This window comes from Stenella coeruleoalba (assembly GCF_951394435.1).
Source record: "Stenella coeruleoalba genome assembly, chromosome: X".
NCBI classification, from domain to species: domain Eukaryota; kingdom Metazoa; phylum Chordata; class Mammalia; order Artiodactyla; family Delphinidae; genus Stenella; species Stenella coeruleoalba.
In genome coordinates, this window is record NC_137152.1 from 38596995 (window position 1) to 38607873 (window position 10879).

Sequence of the window (10879 nt, forward strand, 5' to 3'; positions counted from 1 at the left end):
TGCCAAGGGTGTGATGTTGGACAAGTTGGAAATACTCTCGAGCCCCTTTTCGTTTATGTATGATTATTTTTCCTAAAGAAATATTTAAGGAAGTGGGTAGGGAATGATCCATGAGGATGTTTGCTGCAGCATGGATGATAATCTAGAATGAATGTGTGAGACATATATATCTAACTATATGCACTAAAATGGCAGAGTGGTTTTTAATGGATGCTCAAGTTATAAGATTGATTCTTTTTTTTTTTTAGACATCTTTATTGGAGTATAATTGCTTTACAATGGTATGTTAGTTTCAGCTTCACAACAAAATGAATCAGTTATATATATATACATATGTTCCCATATCTCTTCCCGCTTGCGTCTCCCTCCCTCCCACCCTCCCTATCCCACCCCTCCAGGCGGTCACAAAGCACCAAGCTGATCTCCCTGTGCTATGAGAAAAGGGAACCCTCTTACACTGTTGGTGGGAATGTAAATTGATACAGCCACTGTGGAGAACAGTATGGAGATTCCTTAAAAAGCTACAAATAGAACTACCATATGACCCAGCAATCCCACTACTGGGCATATACCCTGAGAAAACCATAATTCAAAAAGAGTCATGTACCAAGATTGATTCTTAATTCTCTTTCCAATTTTACTTTTTGTTTTTACTATGAGCATGCATTACTTGAATAATAATGTTAAAGCTTATTTATAATAATGCAAATTCAGATACTAGTGTCCATCAGAATAGGAGAAAAAGAACTAATGTTATACCCAACAATTGCAAGGTTGGAAGAAAACAGGACTTCTTGTACACAAGCTGGAGTGTAAAATGGTTTCTCACTTTTTTGACTCATCTAGCAATACACATTAAAAACGTTTAAACGCCCACTTTCCTTTCACCTAGCAATTCAATTTCCAGGAATACATCCTAAGAAAGTATGAGAAAAGCATGCCACAGCACAAGTATAGGATGTTCATTCCAATTTTACTTACACTACTAAAAAGACCATGAGCAAATCAACATAAATACATACACATAGTCATGTGTCTGCTTAAAACCATAGAATCACACTAGAGTGTTCTACAGCCTTTTTTGTACTACTTAACTTTAATTAACGGATATCATTCTATATCAATACATGTTAATTTATCTAATTCTTCATGGGCTGCAAAATTTCCATGGTCTAGTTTTACTGTAATTCATATGAGCAAGTACACTGCTGAACACACAGGCACTTTTGAGTTTTCACTTTTGCAACTGTTGTGTATTTACTGCAGTCTACTTGGATGAATATATCTTTAGGATGAGTTCCAAAAGGCAGATTGCTGGGAAAGGGTGCTTAGTGCATTACTGAGAGACACTGAGAGTATTAGGAGTTTCTCATGAACCTCTAAACCTGCTTCCTCCCCACCATCTAATGGGGTGGGGATGGGTTACACAAGCTGTTGGGGCTCAACAAAGACACCCCTCATGCACTCTCTACTGCTCTCTCTCTACAAGGCTGGCTGTTGGGATTTCCCCCAACTTCAGGTGAGGATGATGGTTGCGGGCAGTAACTCTCCCAGGTCCGGCCCATCCCCAGATCCACAGGGCTGGTACCCGAGGCCAGAAGGCCAGAGTACTCCCGACCACCATCGTCTCCCTCTGGAGCACACACCTGTGGTCAGCATGTAACCCTGAATCTTTCCTTCCTCCAGGTATTGGAAATGGGCCGAGTCATCATCCCACCCACCGCACAGCCACAGCTGCCACCTCACCACAGCTTCATCGTAGCCTTGTGCCTGTGCGTCCCGTTCACAGCTGGCCCAGGTAGCATTTCCCATACTTCTCCCATTGGGTTTCTGAACAGTCTGCACAGAGCTCACCTTCGGCCCATGCACCACCTGGGCCTTGACCTTGACACCTGCTCCACTTCACACTGGGCACACCTGCCAGTTCCCACTCTTGATAATCATCTCTGTGGCAAATGGATGTACAAAAGGTACATCCTTTTTTTTTTTCTGCTAACGTGAGGAAGGGGAGCGTGGAGGGACAGGAGGGGATGCCTTGTGGCCCCCTCAGTGGACCTAGCAACACCATTATCACCAAGCGTTAATTCTACCCAGAGTTGGGTGAACTTACTCTGGGATTTAAATAATGTCAAAGACAGTGGCACTGGCCAATTCTTCATGACTGAATTATTTGTAAGGAGCAGGTATCACTTGTGTCATAAAACAAAATGAAGTGATATCTACAATCATCACAATGATACAAACAAGGGCTTGGGAGTACCCAATTGTCCTTGGTGAGAGAACATGCTCTGCACTAATACTACCTGAGGATGAGGTTACCCAGGAAGGCTTGCGGCACTGGGCAAGCCAGGGTTGCTTCTTCAGTTCAGACTCCAAGCTCTCACACAGAAAGGACCCCATCTTCCCTCCAACTTTTTCGCAGTGTCCTGGAGAAACTTGATCCTACTCAGAGAACATAGCTGCTGCATATAGACAAAGCCCTAAGGTCAGGGAGCTGGGCTGCAGATAGCCTTTCAAGGAGGTTAGAAGAAATGACTAAGAGCCAATTAAAGTGCTTTACATGAGGAGAAACAGACTGAGGTTAGTACCCACAGTTTATGCTGATTAAAGACAATGTGAACTCAGTCCTTCTCAATAAATCTTTATTTCATACACATAAAAATCTGAGTTGTAGAAGCAGCTCCTGACTAGATATTAAAACTGGTTATCCCTGATTGGTGAGATCAAGGAAGAATTATATATTTATACTTGGCTCTAACTCCATAGCTTGTCTGTATGAGAGGATGGGGGAGAGGGAGGGAGAAAGGGAGGGATGTGGCAATTCTATTTTTGCCACAGGGATCTTTCTAACTCTCAAAGAATATGTGCTTCTCTAAAGGTAACCTGCAGGGCCTGGGAACTGTCCTGGACATGCAAGTACAGAAAAGGGTTTTTTATGAGGGGGGGAGGGGTAGGGAAAGGCCGGGCAAACTCCTTCCTGTCCTGCAGGTACCCACCTACCTTTGTTCGCCCAAAGCAGGAGCAGTGGGCTGCTGTCCTCCCCCTCCCCTCCCCCCACCCCTTCCCTGACAGCAGAGGACCAGACCACCTAGGTGATGTCGAAACCCTTTGAGGTGCACCAGGTGCAGAAGACCTACAACCCTGAGGGCTGCATTTTATCTGCTGGGTTACCCTTGGAAAACCAGATGTCTTTGGAGCCCTGGAAGCTCCTGACTTCAGGAAAACAAAGCATATTTACTATCTGAGAGGAGGGTTGGTGGTGTGGTCGTGCTGGTGAACTTTTCCAAAGCCTCCCACTTCTTCTGGAATCATGCCGCACATACGCAATGCCCCATAACCGGCTGTTTCTAGTTAATAACACCGTGAGCAGCACCACTATGACAGCAAACATTCAGCATTCGTTTTGATGGACAGCCATATTTCAAACGTGCCTCGGTTTACTTCTATAGCAAGTCCATGACCATGCTTTTATAAAATAAGCTGCTTTGGAAGTCCCATGTATCTAAATGTTTGTTCACATCCAATATAGTTACCTTAACATAAAGTTCTAGAAGTAGAAATGTTGGGTCACAGGATGTTTTAAGGCTTATGTATTTGGATTTATTAATCCTTTTCTTTACATTTTCTGGATCCCTCTCATGCTTAAAAATGCCTTTGTACTCTTTCAGACCCTAAAAGCTTTCACTCATCTCTGGGGAGACTAAGGACTCTCTTGAAAGCCACTGAAGCAGCCTCACTGAGAGAAGAATTTGGAGAGTTCAATCAGGGCTTGGAACGTTCTAGACACAGAAGAACTGAAAGATTTTTGGTGTGGAGAAGGGAAAGACAAAGTCCCTTTTGGGACTGGGAAGCAACACTCTCTTCCAGGCAGGGCGGAGCCTCTACCTGGTCAGAGAGGGCTGCAACCACAGCCCACGTGACACACACATTACTGCGTCTGCGTGTGGGAGTTACCTTGCTTACCTCCGAGGCTTGGGCTTGGCAGGTGGAGACGACTCCGCAGAAGTCGCGTTTAAGTGGCAAAGAAAGGTAGGTAGCATTTTCATTTCCTTTCTGATTCTCCACCAGGCTCTCAGCTGTGTCACAGCTGGTGTGTGAATAGATGTTAATAAGTGTGAGCCAGCGGGATTCGGGTGGGTGGGTGCAGCGCGATACTTGGCCCCCCGGGAGGAAGGTCCTTGAGGTCGTTGTCTTGCTCTCTACAGGCATCGTGGCTATGGCCCTTTGCGGTGGGGCGGAGCAATGGAGAACGGTGGGCCACAGAGGGGAGTGGGGCAGTTGAAAGTAGAGCAAGGCTTGGGGCCACTACTTGAGGTGTCTGAGCCTTGGAGGCACCAGAACTGCAGACAGACCACACATCCGGGACTCCTTGGTCCGTGGGAGGGCGAGGAAAGCCCACGCGGCACACGCGAGACGCAGTGCGCATGCCCAGGGCTGCGCGCCTTCCCGGCGGCCCTTGTGCAGTTTGCGTGCGTAGCTGTAAAGGTTGCGTCTTAACGTCTCGGTTCTCTCTGCCTGGTGAAACTCACCAGGTAGGTCCACAGATCTGTCCTGCCTGGAGTCTAAGTGTGCGTGTGTGTGAGGGGGAGCCAGCGGGCTTCGGGCGGGTCAGGCGGTGCGATCTATGGCCTTTGAGGAGGAAGGTCCTCGAGGTCGTCGTCCTCCCCACAGGTGTCATGGCCACCATAGCTCTTGTCCTGGTGGCAGGAAAGGGAGGGCGGTGGGCGGTGGAGGTCAGGGGGTTCAGATGAAGGTAGAGCGAGTCATGGCGGCGTTATTTGCGGTATCTGGGTCCTGGAGGCCCTGGAACTGCAGACCAGCACAGAATCCAGAGTCAGCAGTGGGAAGCTGGGCGTGGCTGTATATTACAAAATCTCTCCGTATTGGAGAGTTCGTGAGTGAAACTGAATCTCTTAAGTCGTACCTTTTTTTTTTTTTTCAGTCAAGTACTTGAAGGTCCCTTCTCTGCCAAATTGGCTGTGAGAGAAACAGAGGGGTTTGCTGACAGCCTTATTTGATGTTATTGGCAAGCAGGCAGTTATTATTAATTCAAGACTCACTTTGGAAATCTCACCAGATGTAAAAAAGAATTTCCAGTCAGCATGGTAATAGTTCAGTATAGTCTTTTTAAATTACATTCTTCAGTTCACCATTTTCTACTTTCAGTGTGAAATATGAGTGGACGAGTAAGATCAAGATCTAGAGGAAGGGGAGATGGTCAAGAGTCTTCCAATACGGTTGAACCTGTGGTTGTGAGTGCTTTAATATCTTACTTCCCTTGACAGAAATTAATAAAAGAAAATCGAAAAAGTTGTTGAACCAATTTAGATCTGTTGTATAAAGGGCTATCTTGCTGAGAATGGTTGAATGGTTGAAAAATGAATCTCATGACTGAGACATTGAGCAAGTAGACTTATATTCTGACATTGCCTGGATGTGTATATTGATATGAGCCTGGAAATCACCTCTATGACTTCCTTGTTGTGCTTATTAATTAACAAATAACACACAGCCCAGAAAAGATGAAAATGGTTTCCAGAATTATTGGTCCTTGCAGATAACTCCTTTCTTAGATTATTTTCTATATAGGAAGAGTAACTTTATTAAGAGTACTTATGGACAAAGATATAGGAAAAGCCTCTTCAGATTGGTGATTAGTTACGTCCATGTAGTATGTATATTTGTGCCTTCTCTTGTTATAGTATTAATAACAATACTTCTTATTTGCACCTACCCTCTCCCAAGGCCCCAAAACTAGGTGGCAAAAAATCTCAACAAAAGGAACCACCAACTGGGAATGTGGATATTGAACCTGGACAAGAGAAAGAAGGAGGAACATCTGTGGTTCAAGGTAAAGGGGGATGGAGAGACAATTTGTATTTCATTTATGATGCTATACTAGTAACAGGTATGAAGGGTTCCCTGAAAATTGGCTGGAAACCTGTTTGGTAAGGGAAAGATATAGTTTGCAGCTGACTGCAGTCCCTCTCTGTGATAAGTTTTCCCTCTTTCAGCATTTTACCCACCTATGTTTTAAATTACTTGACATTCTTGGAAAATACAGTCCTTGCCAAGGCTCTAAATTAGCAAATCAAAGGAAGAAACATTAAATGTAGACAAAATTATACACTATTTTTCTAGTTAAACTTGATCTTTTTGGAATGTTGTTTTCAGGGTTAAGTCATTGCATCAAAAGTTTGAGCAAACCTAGATATATTCTGGTTAGCTCTTACATTGTAATTTCAAAATTTTTTCATAGTGCAGAGAAATAAAAAATTAAATCCTTTCCTAGTTGCTGTTAAAGTCTTCAATATTTTTGTCTTCCTGAGCCATAATTTAGTTGTCACATATTCTTTTTAACTTTTTACTTAGAAAAGTTTTTAAAAGTACAGAAAAGTTATAAGAAAGCACAGTGTACTTCTGTATCCTCTTTACCTTGATTCAGCAATTGCTAATATTTTGCCATATAGTGTCCTTGCTTTAGGTATTAACATACATATTTTTATTGCCAAACCATTTGAGAGTAAATTTCAAATACAACTCTTCACTCGCTACGTAATTCAATAAGTGCCTCCTAAAATCAAGGGTATTCTCTTACATAACCCAGTACAGTGATCAAATGCAGGAAATTTAACATTGAGAAAACATGATTATCTAATATGTGGTCAGTTGGTCTAGTAATGTTTTTTATAGCATTATTTTTTCCTGATCCAGGATCCAATCCAAGACTACCTGTTGCATTTAGTTGTCACCTCTCTTTGGATTCCTTTAACCTGGAAGTGTACCTCAATATTTCTTTGTCTTTCTTTGTCCAAAAGATTGACATCTTTTGGAGTCCAAACCGGGTGTTTTGTAAAATTTTCTTCAGTTTGGGTTTGTCTCATCTTGCTATTTTTAAAGACTTTTTTTTCACTCATTTATTGAGACCTGCTTGGTGGCAGGTAATGTACTAGGTGCTAAGGATGTAAATACAAATGAGAATGATTTCTGTCTTGAGTTCACAACTTCTATCTTGAGTTTCTCTTGTCAGAGAAATTCACGTAAACAAATAGCTGATCTGATGAGATAAGTGCAATTATACATGTGTATATAGGTTACAAACGTGACAACTAAGTTTGTTTTAAACAGTTTTAGAAAGAAACATGCTTCATAGAGGAGGTAATATATGAGAAACACAACTTCATTTTCTAGCAAAAAACTCTTTAGTGCTCATTGCATTCTTATGCATCACATTTATTATAATACTAACCTACAGTGCTTTATTTAATAACATTAATTTATGGTTTACCACTTATATTAATAACTGTCTATTTATATCAACCTTAATTGGAAGGTGCAAGCCAGGAAATGGGTCTGGAAAAGACTGGGGGTGAGCACGGGAATGACCCTGATGTGAAGGGGAAGATTCCACCTAATCTAGTGCCTGCTAAAATTCCAGAAGCAGGTATGTTATCTATTAAGATTGCAAGTCATGGAGTAGTTGTTTTCTACAATATTTTTATACTTTAGTAGCAAATCGCACACACACAGATTATTTGAAAGGTAGTTCTGACACCAAATGCTTGATTCAAAGACAGTATCAGGAAGAAATGAATTGTCAAGTCCATATTGTTGAATTATAAAACATGAAAGTATTATTACTTTGGAGTAGAAGTCCTTTAAAACCCAAGGCAAATGATCAAATACTTTTTAAAGTACATAAATTAACGTACCCCAGTGCTAATTGGGTATCTAAACAATACAATAGTATTGATGTTTTGGTTTTGAATTTGCCAGAACTGTTTCTCAAAAATCACTATCTTTTAGATGCCAAAAAATCATATGGATCTGTATGTTTGGGCTTTTCCAGGTTCGTTTGTTGTTGTTGTTTTTGAAATTGTGAGCCAGGCTGAGAAATGGTAGTATTTTTCCTCACATTTTAATGTCATATATGATGGTCGTGGCTTAAAACTAGTGTGACCGTGTAATTTTTATCATCCAAACTGGGATACTTTTGAGAGTTAAAGGGAGGGCCACTACTGCTTACTCCAGGACAACAAGTGTGAATGGAACAAATGCCACCTTTCTATATATAGGCCATATAAAGGTTGAGCTGGATCATTGAAGTACTTTTGCACAAAAGAGACAAACCAAATGGAATGCTGTTCTTTGTCTTCTCTTTGAACAGTTCCAAGTATGACATTATTATTTGAACTAATATATGTAATTAGAAGGATACTTAAAGTCGATGCATTTGAATAACACTGGGTTTGCTTGCTTGTTTTACCTCTTGGAGTTTTTGTTAGGTTGATTTTATTTTAACTGAAATCACTGGCAGTTTTTGTTCTCTACTTAAATTATCTTTAAATAGGCTCATAGGATTTAATTTGTTCTGGGCTTGAGGAATCTATGTTTCTTCATACCACCAAAAAGAATGATGCATTAAAAAATTAGTGCTCATATGCCTGAAAATGTACATGTAGCATAGAAGCCTGTGCAGTTGTCAGGGTTCTGGTTTTAGTTTCATGTTATAAAACCAAAACTGTAGTGTGCTTTGTGTACCTTTTTTATTGTCTAAGTAAAGTTCTGCTAAGTAATGTACAACTGTTATGTTTATGTTTTAGGTGATGGACAGTCATAAGTTAAAAAGAAGACAAGCTGAAGCCATAAATGCTGTTGTTATATTGATAATTTGGCTTGTTAAATTCTCTCAATAAAGTTTTACAGTTTTCTCGGAAGAAATCATGCACATCTTTGGTTCAGTCTATTCCTAGGAACTTGATACTATTGTAAGTGGTATCTCAAAAGACTCTTCATGTTATGTTTAGAGCTGGTCTGTAGAAGTGCTATTTATTTTTGTATAATGATTTTATGTCTGGCAACTTTGCTAAACTTATACTAACAGTTTATGTCTACATTCTTTTGGATTTTCTACATACCCAATCATACTGTATGCAAATAATGACAGTTTTGTTTCTTCCTTTTAAATCTTTCTACCTTTTGTTGCCTTACCTTATGACACCGGCTGGACCCTTTCAGTACAGTGTTGAATAGAAGCAATGACAGTAGACATCTTTGTCATATTCCTGACCTCAAAGGGAAAACTTTCAGCATTTCACTGTGATGTATACTACAGGTTTTTATTAGATCTCTTCTATTAGATTAAGGAAGTTCCTTTGTATTCCTAGTTTGCTAAGAGTACTTACCATGAATATTTGTTGAATTTTATCAAACACTCATTCCTCATCTATTGAGGCAATCTTACGATGTTTCTCCATTAATCTGTTAATGTGGCATTCCTAGAAAAAAAACCCAATTTGAGTCATGATATATTGTCCTTTTTCTGTATCATTGGATTCCTTTTCCTAATGTTTTGTTTAGGATTTTTGCATCTTTGTTTATGAGTTAGATTGGCCCATAATTTTTTAATGTACTCTCTGTATTGTTTTTTTAAAAATTAATTAATTAATTTATTAGGCTGCACCAGGTCTTAGTTGTGGCACGCGGGATCTTTAGTTGCGGCATGCAGTATTTAGTTCCCTGACCAGGGATCAAACCCGGGCCCCCTGCATTGGGAGCACAGAGTCTTAACCACTGGACTACCAGGGAAGTCCCTCCATATTGAGTTTTGATATCAAGGGTTATTCTAGCTTTATAAATTGAGTTGATGTAGATAGCTTCTTTTTCTATTTCCTGGTAGAATTCATCTAACATTGGAAATATTTCTTAAATGTTTGATAGAATTTGTCAGTGAGGCCATCTGGGCCTGGAGTTCTCTTTTTAGGACAGTTTTTAATTAATGAATCGATATCTTATTTTCTATTCTTCAGTCAGTTTGGGTAAGTTTTATTTTTATAGGATTTTGGCTATGTTATCTAAATTTTCATTACACGAAGTTGTCCATAATGTCCTGTCATTATCCTCTTAATGTCTGCGGAATCTGTAATGATACTGCCATTTTCATTCTTAGTACTGATAAATTGTGCCTCACCAGAGGTTTACTGATTTTTTTTCTAGTCTTTTCAATAAAACCAATTTTTGGCTATGTTGACCCTATTCTGTTTCATTTCTCAGCTTTATTATTTCTTTTCTTCTTTCTCTATTTAATCTGCTGTTCTTTTTCTAACTCCTTAAGATGTTCGGCTCATTAATTTTCAGCCTTTTAAAGATATACTTTAAAATTATAATATTTTCTCTAAATAGGGCTTTAGCTTCATCTCACAAGTTTTGATATGTAGTATTTTTGTTACTCAACTCAAAGTATGTTCTAATTTTCATTCTGATTTCTTTGGACTTTGGATTACTTCTAAGTGTATTTCTTAACTTTTAAACATTTGAGCACTTTCTAACTTTTTGTTATGCAGCACAAATAACTGATATAACTGTTTAGAAGAGATACAGCTAAAACATAAGAATTCAGAAAAGTTGAAAATAAAAGGATGGGCAAATGATATTCTACACAGAATAACTAAAAATAGGCTTTGAGATAAATAGGCATTTCTAGAAATAAGGGATACCTCGTATAGAAAAATTGAATTTATCAGGAAGATTTAACAGTTTTAAATATGAACCTAATAGCACGGCTTCAAAATGTGATGGAAAAATTGGCAAAACCACAAGGCGATATCAGTAAGGATATGTAAGATTTGTACGTCGTAATTAACAAATTTTATCTAATGGAAATATATAAAACTCTGTATTCAACAACATATTCAATACATACTCCTTTCAGTGCAATTATGTGTGAGAGGATATACACTGTATTTCAGTTCTTTGGAATTTGTTGAGATGTGTTTTATGACCCAGCATATGGTCAATTTTTGTAAAAAATTCCATACGTGCTTAAAAAGAATGTGTATTCAGTTGTTGAATGTGAGTGGTGTACTCTGCCTAACTTCAT

The 10879-nt window shown here is 39.5% G+C and overlaps 1 protein-coding gene across 2 annotated transcripts; it reads left to right on the forward strand.

Moving 5' to 3' along the window:
* The first annotated feature begins 3949 nt into the window (after window positions 1–3949).
* PAGE4 (PAGE family member 4) lies at window positions 3950–9044 on the forward strand. 2 transcript variants are annotated; one of them, XM_079910799.1, is made up of 5 exons: window positions 3950–4029; window positions 5167–5252; window positions 5746–5851; window positions 7334–7444; window positions 8604–9044. In XM_079910799.1, the coding sequence occupies exons 2-5, from the start codon at window positions 5175–5177 to the stop codon at window positions 8618–8620; spliced, it is 312 nt and encodes a 103-aa protein (XP_079766925.1). In that variant the 5' UTR covers window positions 3950–4029; window positions 5167–5174; the 3' UTR covers window positions 8621–9044. The 2 variants fall into 2 exon arrangements, with proteins under 2 accessions (XP_079766925.1, XP_079766924.1); XM_079910798.1 differs by lacking the exon at window positions 3950–4029 and adding an exon at window positions 4454–4532.
* Window positions 9045–10879: the final 1835 nt, after the last annotated feature.